The following is a 25,905-nucleotide window of genomic DNA, read 5'->3' on the forward strand; positions in this document are numbered from 1 at the left end:
TCTTCTTCCTCTTCTTTTTCTCCTTCTTTATCTCCTCTTCCCTCTCCTCCTTCTTCAGAATCAGCTACATGAAAGAACTAAGAAAGAGTTCAAATCCTGACCTCCTCTATCTTACTATCGTGTGGGGCACACAACAAAACACAAAAATGTCTTGTTATCAACATAGCTCCCTACACCTTCACAAGAAGGGCTCTGAATGGCAGAATCTGTAGAGAGTCTGAAAAAATATACAATGCAGTATTTAGTTATATTTTATTATGTTCTTAATTCAAATCACACCACAAACAACTTCTTTTTCTTTCATATTCCTAGGCTTCCCTGCAGAGAGAAAATAATTTTGTATGTTTTCATTATATTCTCAAAGTATTTGTATTATTTTCTATTTATTCTTTACAAGATATTTTTGCTGTCCTGAAATACATATTTTAAATACACTAACAGCAGTAGATATCTATCCATCTTTGTTCAAGTTAATTGTTGACCCAGGGCCAATAAAACTGCCTGTGTCCCCCCCCCCCCTGCGCTTCCCAAATTTATAGCCTTTTGTGCCGAAATTAGAAACCATTATTGTTATGTTACAAAGCAGCAGGTGGCAGAAATAGCAGGGCATCAACCAAAATGTTTTGTTCTGTTCTTTTATATTCTGCCTTAAAAAATCTCACTGGAATAGGGGTGATAAAAATAAACACCAATTCTAGTGAATCCTATATTTTCCTCAAAAATAGTTGACCTTGTTCCCATGATAGTTATCTATTATAAGTCACTGCATTATTTTAGTTTTAAATTTCATTTGTGAGATAAATAATTACTTTTTTTGTTGTTGTTGAAAACAACTAATCTTATTTTCTTTAATATTTATTTTGCAGTATGTAAGATACGTTAATGTAATGTAGTGATCACCCTCTACAATCTATGCAGCGCGGCGTTATAGGAGCTGAGCAGCGAAACAATGGGTTCCCTTATTGTTGTCAGTCTACCAAATCTGATAGTCATCTGAAACCATTTAGAAAGAAAATAATGCAATACATTCTATAAAAAGGCAACGAACCAATCGCTGTTGAAATAAGCTCCTTCCAATAACATTTGCAAATAAAAAAAAAAAAAGCAGAAACAAAACAAAAAACATTATAAAACTTTTCTGATCCTTTCAGAGTAAGAAATAATGAGAAATAAAAAAAATATTTTACACCATAAAAAAAGCCTTCAGTTTCATTCCTTTATTAGCTAGATATTAATTAGTATTAATTAATTTGTCAGAGTTACAACATAGGAGTTGAATTCTGTTATCTACTAGGCCCTGCTACAGTGACTTGAGATAGTAAATATGCTTGTTGTTTGTTTTGTTTTTGTGTTTTTTCCTTTTCATTTCAAAGAAAGAATTTTGGTGTCTTTAAGAGAGAGTAAATGTGTTTTTCCTTCTTCTGGGAGAATTGAAACCAAATTGTAGAGTTGGAAGAAAGTCTGTGGTACCACCCTATAGTTGCTGAAGATTCTGCATGTGTGTGTGTGTGTCTGTGTATACATAAATATATGGTAAGCATACACACATAATCACACACACACACACACACACACACACACACACACACACACACACACACACACACACACATATATAGGTATATAGTTATACATATATATACATATATATATCAATATATTATAAATTAACTACCAACAAAAATAATTGGTAAGCTAACTCAAAAAATCACCAAAATAGCAGAAAAAAACGACAGTGAAGGTATAAAGAATTCATTAAGAGACTTAATAAAACAAAATTTCTTTACACATCTTCAGGAATATAACACCATAAAATTAATTTTTGCCTGGCTAAATCCGACATTGGGATTATTAGTAAAAGTATTTTGGATAGGTATATTCCTATTATAATTGATGGATTACAATTGAATTTATGGTCTAGTACCGATCAGGTTATTGAGTGGTTTCGTTCTATTGAGAACAAAAGTAATGCTAAATTTATACAGTTTGATATTTCTATTTTTTTATGCTTCTATTAACCCTAGCGTACTTAATAAGAATATTTGGTTCTTTCATAACAAGGCAGGACTTACTAGGGATGAAATAGAAGTAGTGTTAGCTGCTCGGAAGTCCTTTATTTCTTTTAATGATAAGATTTGGATTCGTAAAGATACTCCTAATGCTTTCGATGTTCCTATGGGAAGTTCTGACTCAGTTCAAATAGCGGATGTTGTGGGTTCCTATATTTTGTATGAATTGGCTGATCAATTCCCTATGGTTAGGGGCGGTTTATATAGGTTATCTAGATTTTTTAATAGGGTGGGAATGAGTGTCACTTACGATGATGATGTTTCGTTAGCTAATTATTTAGATGTGACACTTAATATAAAAAACGATACGTATCGACCGTACCATAAACCGTCTACTAATCTGAAATATATAAGTAGATGAAGTTACCACCCTAGAAGTATTATTGATAATTTAGTTAAAAATATTTCGATTAGGCTTTCTAAGTTATCAGCTAATCGTGTTGTTTTCGATAATGAAGCTCCTTTTTATAATGAAGCTTTAAATAGGGCTGGTTTTAGAGATAAGGTTTATTATGTTAAACCTGAATCTGGTGAGGTTAGAGTAGATAGGGATGTTAGGAATAATAAGGTTAGGTTGGTTAGGAGTAAAAAAAAAAAAATTATGATCATAGGTATACTCGTAATAATGTCATGCGTAATTCTAAATGTTTTAGGTATTTTGCAAAAGGCTTTAATATATTAATGATGGTTATCTTTGGTTTATTTTACCATTTGGTAAAAATGTTAAGTCGAATTTGGTAGCTCAGTTTAGGGAGGTAATTAGTAAGCATTTCCCTGCAGCACATAATTCTAAAGTTCTTAAGACAGGTATTAATGGAATGAATAGGGATGAGGACCCTCTCTTAGGTAATAATATTATAGGTTCTAAGATTGAGGTAACTGAGATTAATCCCAGGAGGTTAAGGTTTGAGGGTCCGAACGTGAGATTAAAGAATATAGTGTATCAGTGTAAGGTTAAGAGCGATACAGATGTTAGTGTTTATGTGGGTTGTTCTTCGGATAAGATTTGTAGGAGAATTTCTTGTCACTTTAATACGTTTAGAGATAGGAGTAAAATAGCTAGTACTAGTCTTAGTAGGTTTATTTGGTGGTTAAAAGAACAAAATAAGAATTTTTCGTTAGAATGGTCAATTATTGGGAGGGTTTCCCTTACAATAAGGGTAGGAGGTATTGCAACTTGTGTAATCTTGAGTTGTTTTTTATTCTATTTTCAAAGCATAAACTAATTAATAAACTAACATATAATGGGTTCAGATGTGTTCACGTTCGCAAACATACTTATTTTTGGTTTAGATAATTTCATTGTTTATTTTCTCCTATAGCTGAATTTTGTTATGATCGGGTATTAGGGTCTGAGTTTTAGTATTTTTAGTTTTGCTATTGTTCTATTTACTTATTCGTTCATCCGTTCATATACATGTGCAAGTGTATATACATGTGCATGGGTATACGTGGAAACATGTGTGTATATGTATGTGTGTATATATGTATATGGGTATGTGTATGTATATGTATGTGTGTATGTATGTATATGGGTATGTGTATGTATATGTATGTGTGTATGTATGTATATATATGTATGTATGTATGTATATGTGTGTGTGCGTATGTATATATATGTATATATGTATATATATATATATATATATGTATGTATGTGTGTATATGTGTGTGTGTGTGATGTTTTGTATGTGTGTATATATGTATATGTATATATATATATATATATATATATATATATATATATATATATGCATATATATGTATATATATGTATATATGTATATATGTGTGTATGTATTTGAAGTTAAGCAATAAAAATTCAATAGGTTATAGCAGTACTTACGTTTCGTGCAAGCTCCATTTATTCATGTAGTGAGAACACTACAGAAAATACAATGAAAATGTACTCCTCAGCTGCATAATGGAATTTCATTTTAAAAAGTCATTTTGAAGATGTTTGCAAAAAACAAGAGTAAGAGAAGAAAACACATCTCGACTATGCTGCTGTTTCACAGACAGCTGAGGAGTACATTTTCATTGTATTTTCTGTAGTGTTCCCACTACATGAATAAATGGAGCTTGTACAAAACGTACGTACTGCTATAACCTATTGAATTTTTGTTGCTTAACTTCAAATTTTATTCACTAAATCAAATCTCTTGATTTTGTTTTTGGTTTTTATCCTACCAAATTCTGGTGCCTCAAGCATTTTAAGTACCACATTTAATCTTTTGATTAAATCTATATTATTATGTGTGTATGTATGTATATGTACATGTATATATATATGTATATATGTATGTATGTGTGTATGTGTGTTGCATGGTGGTTTGTATGTGTATATGCATATTTGTTTTTTTTGTGTGTGTATATGTATATATAATTTTATAATATATATTTAAACAAATTTTTATATATTTTTATATATATATATATGTATGTGGATGTATGTGTGTGCGTGTGTATGTGTGTGTGTGTGTGTGTTTGTATGTGCGTGTGTATGTATGTATTTATGACATGTGAATTTTGCTTGTTTGCGTATGCATGCATATGCATGGGAGCGTGCGCGTGCGCGCGCATGAACGTGTGTGTGTGTGTGTGTACGGGCGCACACGCGGATGCGTGCACGTCAGTAATAGCGTTTTTGTTTTTGCAAAAATTTAAGAAATTTTGTTCAGTTTTTGTAAATGTGAAATTTTTTCGCCATGAACGGTTTGTATTTTTAAACCGAATGTAGTTTTTCTGGTTTTATATTCCTGAAGATGTGTAAAGAAATTTTGTTTTATTAAGTCTCTTAATGAATTCTTTATACTGAAATATATATTGAAGAAGATAAATATGTTCATTTGAATATATACGTTTTTGCGTCGTAACTCCTTTATTATTATACATATATATATATATATATATATATATATATATATATATACAAATATATATATAGCGTCATCATATATATACACACACATATATACACACACACATACATATACATACATACACATTTATATGTATACATATATATACATACATATATATATACATATATGTATGTATATATATATATATATATATATATATATATATATATATATATGTATGTATATATGTATATGTATGTGTGTGTGTATATATGTGTGCGTATATATGTGATGATGATATATATATTTGTATATATATATATCTATGTATGTATATGTATATAAATGTGTATATATATATGTATACATATGTATATATATATGTGTATATATATATGTATATATATGTATATCTATATATATATGTATATATATGTGTGTGTGTGTGATTATGTGTGTATGTCTACCATATATCTATGTATACACACACACACACACACACACACACACACATATATATCAGTGGTGTGCGGTGACTTCTGAGGTTGGTCATGCAGTAAATACTTGGCACATATGGCAGAGATGTAACCCCCATTGCTGTTTAAAAAAAATTTATACGGAAACCCATGTTTTTGGCTATGGAGATTCCAATTCTGAAAAAAGATTGTTTGCAAAATTTCAGTTTTTCAAAAAAAAAAAAAAAATTACGGCAAACCCCTCCCCTCCTGATTCTATGGCCTTCAAGTAGGCTATCTATATGCTAGAAATAACAGCCAAATTTCATGGGAATTTGTTGGGCATAAAAGACTGCGATAAAATAATGAAAGACATATGTCTACTCACATTTCTGCAAAGTGTCTTTTACTATAGCCTAGAGCCAACCAAAGCTGTGAGTGCATTTGATAGAGAGAAACTGAAAGAAGCCCATCACACAGAGTCATCTAAGAGACCATAAGTCATGGAAAAGATGCACTCATATATCTGTCAGTAGAGTGGGTATATTATCAAAAATGTATGGTATCCATCATGGCTGGTCTTACTAATCAGTTTCATGTAAAGTATACAATGGAGTGTTAGGTAACAAACCGATTATATCACTTTACGCTCATCAGAGTTAGCTGATATGGAAGGGGATATGGTGACCCCTTCCATATTGGCTAACTAAGACCAGCCATGATGGATAATATATATATATATCAGGGACGTGCCACCTGCATAGGCAAGGTAGGCAGTGCCTATCCTGAATAAAATAGGTTGATAGTAGCATTTTCCTTTTATGGCAAAATATGCACCAAATTCAATAAAATTATGAAGGTTACCCTGATTACCCTGCATAAAATACAAAATATTTTATTTTTTATAGAATCAGGTAGGCCTAATTTACCCCTGCATTTCAATCTCAGTATTAAAGCTACACATAGTATTACTGTAGTACACATGCTGTGTACACTCCTACAACGTTTTCTTTACGTACTATAAAGGCAGAAGTAAATCTACCTCCAACTCATTTGTGTGTCTGTGTTTTGCTTTTTTTTTTTTTGTGTTTTACCACATAAACGTCACCAACTGCCTACCCTGAGTAATTACTGACAGCACATGCCTGATATATTATATATATATGTATATGTGTGTGTGTGTCTTTGTGTCTGTGTTTGACAACCCACTTCCCACTGCTCGACAACTGTTGTTGGTGTGTTTATGTGCCTGTAACTTAAGTACTGGGGTTGATTCATTTGACTAAAAATTCTTCCAAGCAGTACCCCAGCAAGGACACAGTCTAATGACTGAAACAAGGAAAAGATAAAAGATATATATATATATATATATATATATATATATATACCGGAGTAAGCACATAAATGTACCACAAGGTGGAAAAAAGAATACTCAAATACCAGAGGTAGAGTAATATGCTTTATTTAAAAGCAGCAGAGATATAACAAAAAACTGTTACTTGGAGTTTTACGTTCCTGTTCATCGGACAGTTTTGTTAGACATTTCTAACAAAACTGTCCGATGAACGGGAACGTAAAACTCCAAGTAACAATTTTTTGTTATATTTCTGCTGCTTTTAAATAAAGTATATATATATAAAGTGAAATGTATTGCCACTTAAGTGTGGCTGACCCCTAGGGGTGGATGTTACTGTTGCTTTAGCCCCAGGAGGTCATCTCCTGGGGCTAAAGCAACAGTAACATCCACCCCTAGGGGTCAGCCACACTTAAGTGGCAATACACTTCACTTTATCGTGCAGTTACTGTTAATACTTCATTTAGAGAATTAACATTGCTTATATATATATATATATATATACATATATAATAAGATATCAGTATTATCAAAAAATAATAACAATAATAAAGTAGCTGGCAAGCTTAACAATATAGGTAAATATGCATAAAAATTTAGGGTATAAAAAATATATATACCAGCTATGTGAGAAAGAAGAGTCTCTCTATAAACAAAACACATGGTTAATGCAGTGAATATAAGAAAAAATAGCCCTTATCTTTGCAAAGACACAAAGAAAAGTACAGTCATCTCAGTATCAATTGATTTCACCTTTTGTGTCAAATGCTTAGGGTCATCAGCTGAGCTTACTGTATATAACTATTTTTTCAAAATATATACACTACACTGTGCGTGTCTGTTCGTTTGACTGCCATCATAACATTCAAAAATTAACAATAGTGAGTAAGTAAAATTTAGAAAATAAGATATCATTATTATTAAAAATAATAATAAAGGGGTCAACATGCTTAACCAATATAGGTAAATATACATAAAAATTTAGGGTATAAAAAATATGTGGCTTTGGAGAGTTGACACTTTTTTATAACATAGCTGGTAAATATTTTTGGTATCTGATTTAATAAATGTGTGGTATCTGATTTAATAGATAAATTTTGATTTCTTTCTTTTAAATACATAATTCTGTCATTTCAAGCATTTGTTAAATGGCAAACGCAATTTTCCCTTTTTGATGAAAACTCTTTTCTGTGAACACTTTGCTCAGAATGTCAGTGAATCACCAGACAGTGTTTCAACCTGATTTTGTCTCTTTGGTGATGAATACTCTGGTTGTTTGAGTTAAACATAAGGCTCACAGATAATGCCATTCCGCAATTGTACACACATTGTAAATGTTATACATACACCAGTCTTTTAATTCAAAACTGCATATACTAATTCAACCAAGTTTCCTTTGAGTCACAACCTGCTTGCTACTTCTGCTTCATGCTATTGCTTGATAGGGCTGGAGTCATCTCATGTTAGTGGTCCCTGAGTTGTCATCATGCACTGAGCTGACCAGGTCCACCAGTGCTTCCCATCATTAGCAGTCATGTGCATCCTCTAAGATGACATTGATCCTCTGGAGATCTTCCTTAATCACATCCAGCTGGTAGGAGGCAGAGGACATGTCTGTATCAGTGCATGCAGCGGATGACTATGAGGCAGGAGGCTCAGATTGATGCATGTGCACATGCACTTCTTTGTTGGAAATGTGATTGTACCATCTGATGTTCTTGATGGTTCTCAGGGCTCTGCTATCAAAGTCATTAATCCTCTTTGTCAAGGTCTTCAAGAGGAGCCATGTTTCTGCTCCATAGAGGAGAATGAAGTGGACTGATGCATTGTAGATGCAGAGCTTCATCTTCTGGGAAATAGAGCAGTGGTACCAGAGGGACTTCCATAGGGAGTACATGATCTTGGTAACCAGACCACATCTGTGGTTGATCTCTGGTGTCAGGTCTCCATTGTCGGTGACTATGGAGCCCAGGTAGATGAAGGAGCTGACAAACTCCATAATGTCAGGGCCAATATGGAGATGAGGAGGGTCTGGGCCATCACCAATATGCATCAGCTGGGTCTTCACTCAACTTACCTGATGGCCAAGCTTTGCTGATTCTTTTCTGTATATGGTCAGTGCATCCCTGAACTGGTTGACTGAGTTGCTGAATAGGATGATATTGTGTGCATACTCTAGATTGGTAAGGTGGTTCCCAAACATCTTTAAGAAAAATTATATTTTAAAATACATACTTACATATACAGAACAACACATGCTGCTATATGAATATATTTCATAACAAGTGGTCCTTTACTTTTTAATTGTTCAATATTAAATCAAAGGAAGGGAGTAAACTGGCAAATTTGTTAGCACACTAGGCAAAATGCCTAGCAACATTTCATCCATCTTTATGTTCTGAGTTCAAATTCCACCAAAGTTGACTTTACTTTTCATCTTTTCAGGATCGATAAAATAAGTACCAGTCAAGCACTGGGATCGATATATTCGGCTTAGCCCCTCGCCCAAAATTGCTGGCCTCGTGCCAAAATTTGAAACCAATATTAAATCAATGAGAGAACTGCTACATGGTTGCTTGACATGCTAGATATAGCAACCAAATCTCATTCAAATCACAAACTACATATGCATCTGTACATTTACAAGGGAAAGGTTAGAAGATGACTGTTTGATGTATGCAAGGAAGCTGTAACTTCGAAGAAGTATGTGGGCATACTTCTTGCTGAGAAATGGGTGGATAAGGTCATAGAGGTAGTCAGAGTCTGTGATAGAGTACTTAAGCTCAGGCTAGTCTTGCAGAATAGTATAGCAATAATTATATCTGCTTACTCCCCACAAGTGGGTATGCCAAATGAACAGAAGGACCACTTTTATGATATTCTTCTGCAGGCTACCTCAAAGACAAGTGATAATGATCTCATCTTCATGGCTGGGGATTTCAATGGGCATGTTGGACAGCAGCCTGGTATCTTCCATGGTGTTCATGGAGTGGGGGCCTGGAATTAGTTCCTGAAATGAAGAGGGAACAAGGCTACTGAAGTTCTGTGATGCATATAACCTATGGATCTGCAACACCAACTTCAGGAAGCCAGCTGGCCACCTGATAACCTGCCAGTCAGGTGACTCTGCTAGCCAGATCAATTTCATTCTCACCAGACAGTAGGATGCATGGTTGCTCTTAAATACAAAGACCCTCCCTGGTGAAGAATGTATCCCCACCCAGCATAGACTAGTCATTAATGACTTTAGACTCCAGGCCAGAAAGATGCCAAGAAGCAGAACAATCTGGAAAAGAAGGATTTGGTAGCTTAAGGACCCTTCATATGGTCAGAGATTTAGGGATAACTTAATTGAGAAATTTGATGAGAGAGAGGAGCTACAAACTTGTGATATAGAGGGCAACTGGAAATTTTTGTGAGACAGCTGAGTGCCACAGACCAAATCTATAGTTGGGGCAATGTCCCTTCCAGACCTAGGGTAATGTGGTGATGGAACAATACTCTAGACAGGGCCATTAGAGCAAAGAAACATGCCTGGAAGAGTGGGGCAGCAGAGAACTGTATTAGATAGTCAGAAGGGAAGCTAGGAGACAGGTATATCTTGCCAAAGAAGAAGCAGAAAAGAAGTTTGCCTATGTTCAGTGTTGTGAGGACCAAAGAACCGAAGTATTTCGGATTGGAAGACAGTGTATGAGAGAAAATTGTGATGTCATAGGAGAGAAATGTGTCTGCATGGATGGTGGTGCACTTGCGTTTAATGAGTCTGCAAAGAAAGAGGCTTGGAAATGCCATTATGAAAGTCTGCTGAATGTGGAGAATGAATGGGAAGAGGAGAGTCTGCTTAGTGTTAACCCAATTGAGGGACCAGCTACCTGAATCGACAGCACCCTGGTAGATAAAGCAATTAAGGATTTGAAGACAGGGAAAGCTCTCAGCCCATCAGGAATCACTGCTGAGATGCTTAAAATATCTGGTGGTGTGATTTATGGTCTAGTCACTTGTATTGGAAATCAGATGGTTTGTGAAGGAGTCATACCCAATGACTGATGTAACAGCACCGTAGTCATCTGCTACAAAGATAAAGGTGATGCATTAGATAGAAATAATTACAGAGGTATCAAATTGTTGGATCAGGTGATGACAGTTGCAGAGAGAGTCATAGCTCAACTAATTAGGGAGATAGTTAGAGTAGATGTGATGCAGTTTGGTTTTGTGCCAGGTAGAAGCACCACTGATGCTATATTTCTGGTGAGGCAACTGCAGGAGAAATGCATAGCAAAAGATAAACCTCTGCACTTGACTTTTGTTGACTTGGAGAAATCTTTTGACAGAATCCCCTGATCCATTATCTGGTGGTCAATGCAGAAACTAGGGATAGACAAGTGGTTGGTGAGAGCTGTACAAGCCTTGAACAGGGCTGTTACCAGTAAGTTGAGGGTGGGCTACGAGTACATTGAAGAATTCAGGGTACAAGTAGGGTTCACAAAGGGTCGGTGCTCAGTCCCCTCTTGTTCCTCATAGTCCTCCTGTCAATAACTGAGGAATTCAAGACAGGTAGCCCCAGGGAGCTCCTCTATGCTGATGACCTTGCTCTTATAGCTGAATCACTACCTGAACTAGAGAAGAGGTCCCAGAGATGGAAGCAAGGTCTAGAATCAAAGGGTCTTAGAGTTAACCTTGCAAAAACCAAACTCATAATAAGTAGGAAAGCAGCCAAATCACAAATCCCTTCAGGTAGATGGTCCTGCTCAATCTGTAGAAAAGGTGTAGGTAGAAATTTCATAAGATGCGCCCAGTGTAAGCTTTGGACACATAAGAGGTGCAGCAAAATCAGAGGAATTTTAACAGGGAAACTAACTTTTGTATGTGGAAAATGCACAGGTACAATAAACGCTGAAAATGTGCAGAAAATAGGCTCAATCAACTGCCAGTGGGGTAAGCTAAAGGTAGTAGATAGCTTCCGTTATCTAGGTGACCAAGTTATTAGTGGAGGTAGATGCTCCGAGAGCATAGCTGTGAGAATAAGATTAAGCTGGGCAAAGTTCAGAGAGCTCTTACCCTAGATGGCAACAAAGGGCTTCTCTCTCAGAGTGAAAGGCAGATGGTATGATGCCTGTGTGCGAACAGCTATGCTGCATGGCAGTGAAACATGGACTATGACAGCTGACGCTATGCGTAGGCCTGAGAGAAATGAAGCCAATTTGCTTCGCTGGATATGCAATGTCAGTGTGCATGTTCAACAGAGTGTAACCATCTTGAGAGAAAAGTTAGGTGTAAGAAGAATCAAATGTGGTGTGCAAGAGAGACGACTATGTTGGTATGGTCATGTGATGTGTATGGATAAGGACAGATGTGTAAAGAAGTGCTGATCTCTAACTGTAGAGGGAAGACAGGATGAGGTGGTGAAGCATGATCTTCGAACTTTGAGCCTCACAGAGGCAATGACTGGTGACCAAGGCTTTTTGTGATGTGTTGTGCTTGAGAGGACCTGTCAAGCCAAGTGCACCCATACTGGTGACACGTAGAGAACATCTTTTAAAAGTTCCTTTTGAGCATTGAGCCTCATGGAGGCAAAGTGGCTGAATTCCATTCAAGTGGTGGGCCTCACAGAGGTGAGGTGTTGGAATTCCTTTCGAGTGTTGGGGCTCATGGAGGCAATGACCAAGACCTTTGGCATTATGTTGTGCTTGAGAAGAAGATCCATCAAGCTGAGCAAAATTGCAGTTGTGGCAGATACCAGCATCACACAAATTGGCACCCATGCCAGTGGCACATAAATACACCCTGATGTCACACAAAGGCATGTAAAAGCTCCCATTACACTCTCAGAGTGGTTGGCATTATGAAGGGCATTCAGCTGCAGAAAACCATGTCAAATCAGACTGGAGTCTGGTGCAGCTTTCCACCGTGCAAGCCCAGTCAAACTGTCCAATCCATGCCAGCATGGACAACAGACGTTAAATGATGATGATGATGATACTATATATGTGTGTTTGTATATATATATATATATATATATATATATATATATATAATTATGTGTATTTCTTCTATCTTAATGAATAAAAATTCTTCTGATAGAATAAATGGGTTAATAGAAACCAATGTAGCAAAGAACACAAAATACTATCCGGCAGAGTCCAATTCTCTAACGGTTTTTTTCAAATGAATCAAGTCATAACCTTATCCATCTATTGTTTTCATAATCGGTCATAATGTCTTACGTTTAAGATGATTCCCATGCTTTCCCTGATGAGAAGGTTACAATTTTAATATCAAAGATCCCTATGGATCACACAGGTTGTAATCCTTTGAAACATATGTAGGAATAAAGTATGCAATTATAACATGCGTTTTCTCCAATCCTTAAACTCTTATATATATATATATATATATATATATATATGTATATATGAATATAATGTTATATATGTGTATGTATGTATATATATATATATATATGTGTGTGTATATGTGTGAGTGTATATGTGTATATATGTGTGTGTGATATATATATATATATTTATATATATATATATATATATATACACACACACACACATATACCACACACATATCCGTTTTAACATCTACTTTTCCATACTACAACTATCTGCTCCTCCCGTGCCCAACCTTCACATTTCCAAGCACAGTAATATTTCTCCGTGACAAAAACATGTTTCCACAGAATATTTGAAACGAACAACACTGCTTATATGACAGTGATACTCATTTACAGCTATCATGCAATGTCAAAACAAGGAGATACAAACGCAGACACACACACATATATGCACACAGCAGGCTTGTTTGTAGTTTCTGTCAACGAAATCCGGCCACAAGGCTTTGGTTGGCTCAACTATAATAGAAGACACTTGAATAAAGTGCCACACAGTGGGACTGAACTGAAAACCATGTGTTTGAGAAGCAAACTTCTTCATTAACTACAAAACCACGCCTGTCTCCCCCACCCCACCCCCGTCACATATATGTATAAGTATTTACATACTTATATATGCATATACATACTTATATATATATATATATATATATATATATATATATATATATATATATATATATATATATATTTATTTATTTATTTATGGGTTTCAGCCAAGTGGCTGCAGTCATGCTGGAGCACCACCGTATATATATATATATATACACATACACATATAATTTTAAGATGAGCAGCTGCACACACACACACACACGCACACGCACACACACACACACACACGCACACACACACACACACATTTATACATGTATGCATGAATCTTGAGTTTCAGTAGCCAAACTCTGGTATTCACATGGCATTTCCTGCATCTTAAACTAACACCAAACACCATTCACATCAGTTAGGTGGTGATATTACTCTCTCCCCACCCACAAATGAGGCCACCACCACCACAACAACTACAACCTTAACAATGTATGTCCTTGGAGTAAATCAGTTGAAAGACTCTAAGTATTTTATAACAGGATTTGAAGGTGAAGTTTCATCATGCTAAACAAGTTTAAATATTTTTACCCCAGCATTGTTGACACTTCTCATTTGATATGCCTATCTGGCATATTCCATTTGAGAGAAGGAAAGGGTAAGAGATGTAAAGATAAGTCCTTACTCTTACACTCATGGGGTCTGGTTTCAGTTAAAGAAAGGGTTTCAAAGGAATCAACAGAAATAAACAGGACATTTTGCATAAATGAATGCAAATACCCAAGTTTCAACAACATGACGGAACTAAGATAAGGTTTCTGTTGAAAATTGTCATGTTCAAATTTGTCATTATATATATAATTGTGTGCAGGTGTGTGTGTGTGTGTGTATGTGTGTGTGTGTGTGTGTATTAGGGATACAACTTTTAAATATTTTTCTTCAAAAACAATTTCCTGTATCATATTTAGACGAGCTTTTATGCCTAAGTAACTAAAGTGAACTCATTTTTGAGCTATCTTTTAAAAAGTTCACCCATGAATCCATGTTTGTATTCTTAGGCAAAACTTATTCAAATATGGGCGAGGTTGCCCTAGCACTCTTGGCTTTCAATAAATTCTTGGCATTTATAAGACTTTAGTGGTGATTAGATTACTTTACTGAGTCATCATGCTTAGTCATGAAGCAAATAATTAAGTTCTTCTTTCAATTTCACTCTTGTTGCTTCTGTTTCAGTGTGAGTTCTGCATGACTGCTAGCTGTATGTCATTCAAGAAAAGCTTCAAAGTTGTTCAGAAGAACAAGGAGAAATGAATGAGAAATTTGGTTCAGTTCCAGTCCCATTCATCTACAGGTCATGTGCCTGTAGAAGAAGTCTCACTGGACAGCAGAAGCTGAATGCCACTCAAGGAGCAGATTGTTGGTCGGCACCAGTTTCTTGAGAAATCACTTAAAGGCAGAAAAGAGAAAGTGGTGGAATTATCAGACTTCTGTTACTGTTTTGGCAGGATTTTTACAGCTGGATACCTTTCCTAACACCAACCACTCAGCAGAGTGGATTTAGTGTTTCTTTCGTGGCACAAGCACAGGTGAAGTGAGTTGTGCTTTTTACGTGGCACAAGCACAAGTGAGGTCAGTTTTGGCAAGGTTTTTACAGCTGCCCTCCCAAACACCAACCACTTTACAGTGTGGACTGGGTGCTTTTAAGTGCTTTTAAGTGCTTTTAAGTGACAGGGTCACCAATTACTTGTAAGACAAAAAAAAAAAAACTTTCAAGAGGAGAGGAGGCATTAGAGGAGGTGATCTTGTGTTGGATGATGAAAAGGTTATAGTAAGACAGACAGGTGTCTTGCTGTAGAGGAAATACAAGGTTACCTGGCCAGAGAGAGAAAGATCAGGAATGAAGACAGAAAGAGGTGTGCTACCCAACCTGAGAGAAGTGCAGGAGAAGGAGGGAGAGTGGGAGACAGCCGGATAGAGATGGTGGCAAAATGCCAGGCATACTCACAAGGAAGGGGGATCAGAATATAAATGGTATGGCTTAGTAAAGGAAGAGAGAGATATAGATGGTGACAAGTGCCAGGACATACTCTTGAGGTTCAAATGCCATAATATAAGTGGCTGGATATTGCGAAGGGCGTGTGATTAAAGAGTGCGGGTAAGTGGCAAAAGACTTGGGTATGTGTGGAGTGGGTGGGGCTACTGGATAGCAATGATACAAAGGAACAGGGGTGTGAGGACAGGCATAGTGTATGAAGGAGTTACATGTGGGTGGAACACACAAGTCGGGGGCGGGGCAAGTAGATAGATGATAGAGTGATACAGGGCATGTGGGTAAAACACACAGGTTGAGGGCAAGAAAAAGCAATGATAAGTGGTACAGGGATAAGAGGACAGGATTGGGGAGTAGGAGGTAATCAAAGTACAGGAAGCAGAAATGTGAGGAAGAGAAGAGATGTAGAGACGCAGTTGGGTTCATTGTGGTAGTGTGTGTGAGAAGTTTTCTTGTTAAGTGTGTGTGAGAAGTTTTCTTGTTAAGTGTGTGTGAGATACACAGCACTTCTAGAACTCAGTTTTGCTAACATGGGTGGGTTTTCTCAAGAACTTCATATCACCAGACATCTTGGTCCATTGTCATTTCCTCCATGAGGCCCAACATCTTGAGATCGGTCCTTACCACTTCATCCCATGTCTTCTTGAGTCTCCCTCTTCCACGGATACCATCTGATGTTCCAATTTATTTCTTGGCTGCTTAGTATGTAAAGTACAATATTGATAATAAGAGGAACAAAGAATTTGAACATTCAACTCTGCTTATTTCCAGTTAGTTTATCATTATGAATAAACTAACTAGGTGTGGGAGTGGCTGTGTGGTAAGTAGCTTGCTTATGAACCACATGATTCCGGGTTCAGTCCCACTGCGTGGCACTTTGGGCAAGTGTCTTCTACTATAGCTTCAGGCCAACCAAAGCCTATACAGTGTTCTGGGTTCAGTTCCACTGTGTGGAACCATTGGCAAGTATCTTCTACTATAGCCTCAGGCCAATCAAAGACTTGTGAGTGGATTTGGTAGAGGGAAACTGAAAAAAAGGCCATCACACACACACACACACACACACACACACACACACACAAACAGACATATATGTCTGTGTATTAGTGAAAATATCATTATTTTAAAGCAGTTAAGGTGGTAAGTATTGGAGAAAATGCTCAGCAGCATGTTTTCCAGCTCTTTACATTCTGAGTTCAAATTCTGCCAATGTCAACTTTGCATTTCATCCTTCCAAAGTCAATAAAATAAGTATCAATTGAATACCTGGGTCAATATAATCAACAAACCACCTTCCCATAAAGTAGCTGGCCTTTTGCCAAATTTAGAAAGAAAATTTATAACCCTTTAGATTGAGATTTGTTTGTCAAATGTAATGCTTATTTATTCACATTGTTTTGAATTAATCATACATTATCTTGTAGTTTCAAGATTTCAATGATGTGACTGTATATTTTTAGAATGACTTTGTAGGGTATGTGTAAGAGGTTGGATCTAGTCACTTTTAACATAAGACACAGAATATTTGGGACTGGTTTTGGCTGGTTTAAATATTAAAGAGTTAAAGCTGCTTTAAGAACAAATCAAGCATTTACTCATAGTGTGACTCTATAGTGATAGTAGAGTTAAATTACGGTGAAATGTCAGTGAACTCGATCTTCACCATACACATATGTTGGTATGTATGTATTTCTACATTCCAGATGCCTGTGTGTATAATTTACAAATCAAGTACCTTACAATACAAAACAACACGCCAGGCGATGTCTGTATATAGAAATTAGTATACCACATGTTGGTATACATACATGCATACATATATATATACATGTGTGTGTAATATATATATATATATACATGTGGGTGTGTATGTGTGTATATATATATATATATATATATATATATACATGTGTGTATGTATGTATGTATGTATATATATATATATATATATATATATATATATATGCATACATGTGGGTATGTATGTGTGTGTATAATATATATATATATATATATATATATATATATATATATACATGTGTGTATGTATGTCTGTGTGTAATATATATATATATATATATATATATATATATATATATATATATATATATATATATATATATATATATATATATATATATATATTCCATAATAGATAGTACTTTGGGTTCTCTGTCAAGTTGATATTCAACTTCTCATAAAGAGTTAACTGAGAGGAGACAGTAACATCTATCAAAGAATGAGAATACCAAATGTCTGGAATTTGAAACCCTTGAAAAATGTCAGACTTACACAGAGAGTTAGTTCCCTTGTCAAAAATATTTTGTATATTTGTATGTGTGAGTATATATATTTAAAAAGGATTTCTCTTTTTTTTCTCGTGAGAACATATTTGCTTTTCATTCATTTTTCTCTAATGTACATGTGCAGTTGACTGATGGCAAGCAACTTCAAAACTGTGTTTGCAATTTTGATTACCAGTTGAATGAGTTTCAGTTAGAATATCCCCTTTGTATATATTTCCCCCTAGTTTGGCCATTGTTGTTATTATTACTATTTAGACTAAGGTCGCGAACTGGCAGAATCATTAGCACACCAGGCAAAATGCTTAGTGACATTTCGTCTGTCTTTACATGCCAAGTTCAAATTCTGCTGAGGTTAACTTTGCCTTTCATCTTTTCAGGGTTGATAAAATAAGTACCAGCTGAACACAGGTTGGTCTAATCAATTTACACCCTCCCCCAAAATTACTGGCCTTGTGTCAAAATTTGAAGCCATTATTATTATTTAGACTTACTCCCAACAACTAAAAGTGACAGACTGGCAGAATCATTAGATCATTGGACAAAATGTTTTCTTGCATATAATCCACTAATCTGCAACCCACACCAAATTTCAGGCCTTGTGTCTATATCAGAAACAATTTTTAACTCCCTCTCCCCTCTGCAAGTGCTGTAAACTGGCAGAATCGTTAAGCAAAATACTTTGTGGTATTTTTTTCAGTTCTTTACATTTGCGTCTATATTCACCGCACTGCACAATGGCCCAAGGCATCTGAGACATATTAAACATTGATTCATGTCAATGGAACTTCAAGCAATTCAAATTTGAGTAAACCTCTTAACAAATGCATTTAACCCACTCTATATGTATTCAGTGATTTTTTTAATTGTTTGTATGTCCACTGTATACACATACACAAACATACTATATATATATGTATGTATGTATGTATGTATGTATGTATGTATGTATGTATGTATGTATGTGTGTTTGTATGTATGTATGTATGTATACATACACACACACACACTATATATATATATATATATACTTTATTTAAAAGCAGCAGAAATATAACAAAAAAAACGTTACTCTGAGTTTCACGTTCCCATTCATCGGACAGTTTTGTTAGAAATTCTAACAAAACTGTCCGATGAACGGGAACGTGAAACTCAGTGTAACGGTTTTTTGTTATATTTCTGCTGCTTTTAAATAAAGCATATTACTCTACCTCTGGTATTTGAGTACTCTTTTTTCCACCTTGTTGCACATTTCATGTGCTTACTCCAGTATATATATATATATATATATATATATATATATATATATATATATATATATATATATATATATATACACATATACACATACACATAGTCAATTCAAATAAATAAATAAAAAAAGAAAATAAGATCTGCATAAGAAATGTATTAGCTTGACACAGAGCTTGATGTTTCAGGCATAGTACTTTGTCAGAAAGGAGAAAGGGAAAGTCCAAAGCAGCAAAATAGCCAATGGCAAAAGTCTAGCTACATTGCTAAATTTAGTTTTATAACAGTCAATTCATGTTATCAAGTGGTTTCATGCTAAAGAAACCTTTCAAATATTGAGAAGTGAATTTAACAATCATTGAACTTGGTTGATACGCGTTTGTTCAGTTATGTTCAGTGATTGTTAATATATGTGTTTGCTCTTCAAAGGTTTGTCAACATGAAGCTGTTCAATAACATGAATTGGCTGCAATGAAACTAAATTTAAAGTATTGTATAACACACACACACACACACACACAGATATATAATATCTAACCTCTCTTTTTTATTCAGATATGACTCTTGTTCTAGTTTATCTCCAACCCATCGAGGACATCCACAATCAGGAGTGGAGACACCATCTGTGATACGTCCTAGTGCTGTTAAGTTTGCCAATCGTAATGCAAATGTTTGCAGCAATGAACTCATTCATCGGAGTCGGTCTCGGTCTCCAGGAATGGGCGTTGGAAATTACTCCTATAGTTCATCATCGAGAAACCCTTCCATGGTGTCAGGACGGCGCTTATCAGGTTCAAGACATGCGTATACTCCTTCAGTTGGTCCAGTTAATTCTGACATCATTAGGTTCTTTAATGTAAGTATATGAAGCTTTGCATTGGCTATTTTTTCTATTTATTTTTTTTTAATTACGGGGTTTGGAGGTTGGGGCTGTGACCTTGGTAATCAGTCACTTCAGGATCGATAAGAGTGATGCCCTTAGTTAATTATTTGTGACAGAAGCAATATTGATACCAAAAGGTAATCTTTATATTGACCAAGAGGTATGTGGGTATTTTGAAAATACCACATAGAGTGACAACCATGCCCTGCATAGTTACAGGCTGCTGTTTGGCAAGGCATAGCACCCGCTCAGCCACCCTGACAGGGATATGGCTAAGACATGGAACTGTAGCATAACGGATTGTGAAGAGGTAACGGAAGAGCTCAGCTGAGCCAACAATGCTTCTTACATTGATATTGAGCAGAAAAATCCTTGAAGATCAATGGTCAGGATCACCAAGCTCTATCAAGAGAGTAACTGCAATGCATCCATAAGGGTGGCATCCATGGTTGTGTAATCAGTTAATGAAAGATTCACTGTGACTTAAGCTCCCAATTCAAATTCATAATAATGGAACTGGATAGTGACAGAGATTCATGGTCATCTGTGAAAGCAGTGAAAAAAAATATATCCAGCTTAACATAAATGCCTTGTTAGAATATTGCATCCATGAAATGAACACCAAATACCTATATGAGAGGATCTGTCAAGTCTAATAACGCCGTATTTAGTGTTCTAACGAGGCATCCATATTAAGCTGAATACAAAGATGCTGTTAATGTTCTTCTTCAAGCATTATAAGTCAACACCTACCAGAAAGACATGAGCTGGGAGAGAGTTTCAGAGGGTGAATATTTTGGGAAAGGAAGGACTGGTCATGGTGTTGGTTAGTGCAGGGTCTGAGAAAAAAGGGTGAAATCAAGAAGGGTGACAAAAGGAGGAGAAATAAGAGGATTGAGAATACCTGTCTGGGAGTGGCATGAGCCTAGCCAGATCTGGGGAGCAAAGACAATTATAGTAGGGGTAGAAAAGGCAGAGAGAGGAGATAATCATGCTTGTGGGATAGAGACTGCAGAATGTCTGTGAGTGACTTTATGCAGCGTAGAATATCTGTGTGAACGAGGGAAACCCCTTTCCAGGTGTGGGAGAAATTGTCTATTGTGGTCCTCATCTGAGTTTTGTAGAATGTGAATAGTTGTTGGTTATATGTTATGGCCCTAAATAGGTGGGCTTAACAACTAAATATATATGAATAGTAAAGTATGTTTCCTGGTCATTAATACTGGAAGTTCTAGGACTCGTAGGGCTAGTTGTCTCATTACTATGGCATATAAGTGACCCAAATCACACTATGCTTCTGGAATGAGATGCCAGTCTGTTGCAGGGTTACTCATTTACAGATGAGTGGACAGGAGCAGCATGAAATAAAGTGTTTTGCTCAAGAATACAATACCACTGCCTAGACTGGGAATCGAAACAACAATCTTGCCATAATTTAACAAGAGCTTCACTATCTAACACAACCTTCCTATTTGTTTAAGACTATGTTGAAACTAAATTGAGTGACAGTATAATGCAAACCCGTGTTTTTCTAAACATCGTTTATGAAATGATATTTTCTAATTCCCATCAGTAATTTACTCAGATAAAATGGATTTTTAAAGTTCCTGGAAAAGCTATATAAGTATTGCATTTGAAAGATTTATGAGAAACAAACCAATGTTATGAGGCAATTTAGAAAGACGAGAATTTAGGTATAACATATGAAATAGATCATTGAGAAACGTTTGTGTGACAAAGAATTAAGCAATTGTACTGCAGCTAATGCTGACTGCCATTTCTCGTGTTGGAAGTCAACAGTTGTACATACAAGAAGACAACGAAATCTGTTGAGATTTTTGACAACAAACTTTTACTCTTTTCGTACACAAGCAATAGACAAATACTGTTGTTACTATGAGCAACAAACGTTGAGAGAGTTTGGAGGTTATTGTTCTTGGTGTAATTGTAACAATATTCAAAAAGCTAATTACTAGTCATTGTGTTGCTGTCCCTGATAGTTCATTATGTTGATGCCAGATCAGTTCAGCAGCTGTCCGCATCTGTTCACTGTCTGTCTATTATGTCATCTCTGCTGTCCCTCATGCTGTTTCTGTAACATCCAAAAGTACTCTGACTGGTAGTCACAGTGTGTCGATTTTATACTGATTGATGGGCTCAGAAAGGAGCACACTAAAAGTTGAAATTGTCGCTGAAGTCTATTCCATGCAATGTTATGATTGGTCAGATTTTGTTGATCACGTGGGTAATATTCTACTGAATCACAACATCACGTGGTTGCTGAATAACCTTTTTACACAATATTTAACTTGAAAGTTCAATATAACTTGTGTATCAAAACAATCTCTTGAAACAAAGCAATAAGGCGGATATGATTCCAAATAGATATGGGCGGGCTTGTTCCTTAATTTCGTGTTCTTTTCTGGAATTATTTTTTTAATATTACACCCTTCTGACGAGAGTAAAATTTACCCATTTATTATATGTCTAACAAAGAACAAACAATATTTGATTGCAAGTTCAATATATCTTGTGCGTGAAGATAATCATTTGAAATAAATCGTTTTAAGGGGGTGATTTGATTATATCGAAATTTAACGTATATATCTACAAAATGAAACTTGAAATTTTGAAAAACTTATGTGTTATGTGTCAGTATGTATGTGTGCCTGCCCACAAATTTTATTTTTCACATTAAGTTCCGATAAAACCGTTATCTAGACATTTAAAAAAAAGTTGAGTCGCGTTAAGTGTAGATGTATTAACCGGGGTGTGAGATTAGGCTGGCTGTGTGAATTACAAACAGAAGCAAAACTCATGAACATTTAATGAGAGGTTACTTAAAGGAAGGCTGAACATGAATATATATTCAAATTATTAAACCTTCTCTGGCAGGGAGACAATAATTCCCTTTCTGGCAGGGAGACTAAATTAGGTATAGTTTTCAAAATAACTGAAGAATTTCCATGGTTACTGCTATGTCAGTACAATATAAATATATTTTGGTATATGTTAAAGAAATACTAGTATGTTTTTAAATATTATTGATGTAAGCATGGCTGCATGGTAAGAAATTTGTTTCCCAAGCACATGATGCCAGGTTCTCACTGCGCGGCGCCTTAACCTGAGGCAAGTGTCTTCTATTATAACCTCGGACTGCTCCTAAAATCTTGTGAGCGTATTTGGTAGATGGAAACTGAAAGCCCATCGTGCATGTGTATGTTTGTGTTTGTTTCCCACCACTGCTTAACAACTGGTGTTGGTTTGTTTATGTCCCGTAATTTAGCGGTTTGGCGAGAGACTGAAAAAATAAATACGAGGCTTAAAAAATAAGCACTGGGGGCAATTTGTTCAACTATACCCTTCATGGCGGTGCCCCAGCATGGCCACAGTGCAATTACTGTAATAAGTAAAAAGATAAAAGATATGTTTACAAAGAATACACGCGTTTTGCTTGAGGTTATTTATCTATGTTATATTTTTTATGCAATGTATTGCAATGATCACAATAATTATAACAAAATAAAACAATCAACAGCCCTACAACCATATAAACACACAAACGAAGTCTTTATCAATTTTCAAACTGACCCTAAATTGGTGACATTTTGTTTGTTATAATTTTCCAGCTTGTTGATACAGACAGAAGTGGGAAAATTTCATGGGACGAACTTCAGAAAGCTCTTCTCAATGGTGATTGGTCAGAATTCGGCGAAGAAACCTGTCGTCTCATGATTAGTATGTTTGACAGTAGATGGTAAGAAACAAAAACAAAAAAAAAAGTCATTAGCACTGCCAACGTCGTCGTTGTCATCATCGGCACCAACAGTTTTGTTGGTGTTGCTACCATTGTCCACATTGTTGCTGATGTCCTCCTTGCTGCCGTCACTGCTGTCTTGCCACCACTGTTGTGGTCATCATCAATACCACCACCACCACCACCACCACCGTCATTATCGTCGTCGTCGTCACCATACTATTATCATCATAATCATTACATGACCCTCCACCCAAATGTCACTCGTAATGTCGTCGTCGTGATCATCATCATCATCACCGCAATCGTCATTAAGTATGATACATAGATGGCTATTTCAATTGAATGCTGCTTCGATTGCGTACCCCGGAATGTTTATTCAGCTCAGCGACTATTCACAATATCAATGGATGTATTATTATTCATTGTTTCTTATATCAGAGGAGAAAAATCTTAGCCAGGCATGTAGCTAGCTGCGAGTAGACGCCACTGACAATGCGCAACAATGCATCTGGCATTCTCACTCTTCGCTTCTTGGATGACTTTTAGTGGTGAACTTCCCTATTGTAAAGGACAGACGAGGTTTTTACAATTTCTACCTGAACTATCTTCACAGATAATTTGTTTATAGTAATCAAATGTTTTGCGCTGTACATTAGTCAACTCCTTCCATGAAATCGACATTGCCTGTACAGGTGAAGGTGCAGGTGCATGGTGTGTCACATATCAGATATTGAGGTGATGATTACCTAAGAATGCAATGCGCTGCCCATTCAGGGGATCGAACCCACAACCTTGCGATCATGAGAACAACACTCTAACCATTAGTTTAGAGTGTGCTAGGTCACTTGTATGTATGTATGTATGTATGTATGTTTGTAAGTATTTATGTATGTATAAGTGTGTACGTGCGTGTGACCAAGTAGTTTCGCAAAATTAATGTTTGTTTGTGTGTGTGCGTGTGTTTGTGTGTGTGTATGTATAAGTATATATATATATATATATATATATATATATATATATATATATATAATGATCATACAACCAAAAAAGGTTACATATCTCAGAGTTTCGTGTAAGTCTGACATACCTATAGTCATCGGATGTTTATAGATCTGTAGGCGCAGTTACCTCCCTTGACAGTGGGTTTAAACAAGCTCGCACTAAATGGCGGTTGAGCGGTGAGATTCTGACACGAGGCCTTGTGACTTCCTCTTTTGGCATCTGGACGTCGGAGAGCAAGGACATGGTCTGGTTGGCTCTCTTACGACACGCGGCGACTAGCATACATGAGGTAACGCACAGTAGAAGATCATGGCCTCCACGCATCAAACACGTTTCATTTAGCATTCAACTTATATATATGTATATGTGTATGAGGCCGACATTAAAGGTACTTAAAGTTACAGCCTTGTTTTATGTATTTCTTTGTACCGTGTTCTTATCAAATGATATTACAGCCTTCTGAAGGAGTCAACTTTTAGATAACTCCACAACCCTGATTCAGACACCATCTAAAGATCTGTAACATAACGTAATGTTCTAGATTCAACACTGTCAGTTTCCGTCACAAATTTAAACAGTCTATTCTATGTAACCTGCCATTTCACAATGTGTTTGTAATCCTCCTCACCCACATCACACAGTTTACATGACTAAATTAGTAGTTAATAATTAATTTTATTAAACTTCAGGTCAGGTACAATTGATATCAATGAGTTCACGTCACTGTGGAGATATATTCAAGATTGGAAAGCCATGTTTGAGACGTAAGTATTATTATTATTATTATTCCTTCGTAACACGGTGTCTTTAGTCATCTGTCAAGTCACAACAAGGACCTCAGACAGATAATACTTTCCTTAAGATGTGCGCTGTGCCCAATAAGGCTGCTTTTTGCAAGACATAAATCTTGCATGGGATTTTCAGTTGCCTTAAGTCTTGAAATTTCAATCGGATTGAGCCCAACGCTC

The 25,905-nt window shown here is 35.9% G+C and overlaps 1 protein-coding gene across 1 annotated transcript in view; it reads left to right on the forward strand.

Moving 5' to 3' along the window:
- The window catches only part of LOC106867817 (uncharacterized), a 110,713-nt gene that overhangs the window by 52,236 nt on the left and 32,572 nt on the right, over positions 1–25,905 (forward strand). Inside the window, exons 4-6 of the mRNA XM_014912840.3 lie at positions 19,848–20,148; positions 23,805–23,932; positions 25,627–25,701. Of these exons, the coding sequence (XP_014768326.1) occupies positions 19,848–20,148; positions 23,805–23,932; positions 25,627–25,701 (504 nt within the window). The remainder of the gene's footprint in view (positions 1–19,847; positions 20,149–23,804; positions 23,933–25,626; positions 25,702–25,905) is intronic.

Source organism: Octopus bimaculoides, chromosome 23 (assembly GCF_046866305.1).
Source record: "Octopus bimaculoides isolate indiv1 chromosome 23, ASM4686630v1, whole genome shotgun sequence".
Taxonomy (NCBI): Eukaryota; Metazoa; Mollusca; class Cephalopoda; order Octopoda; family Octopodidae; genus Octopus; species Octopus bimaculoides.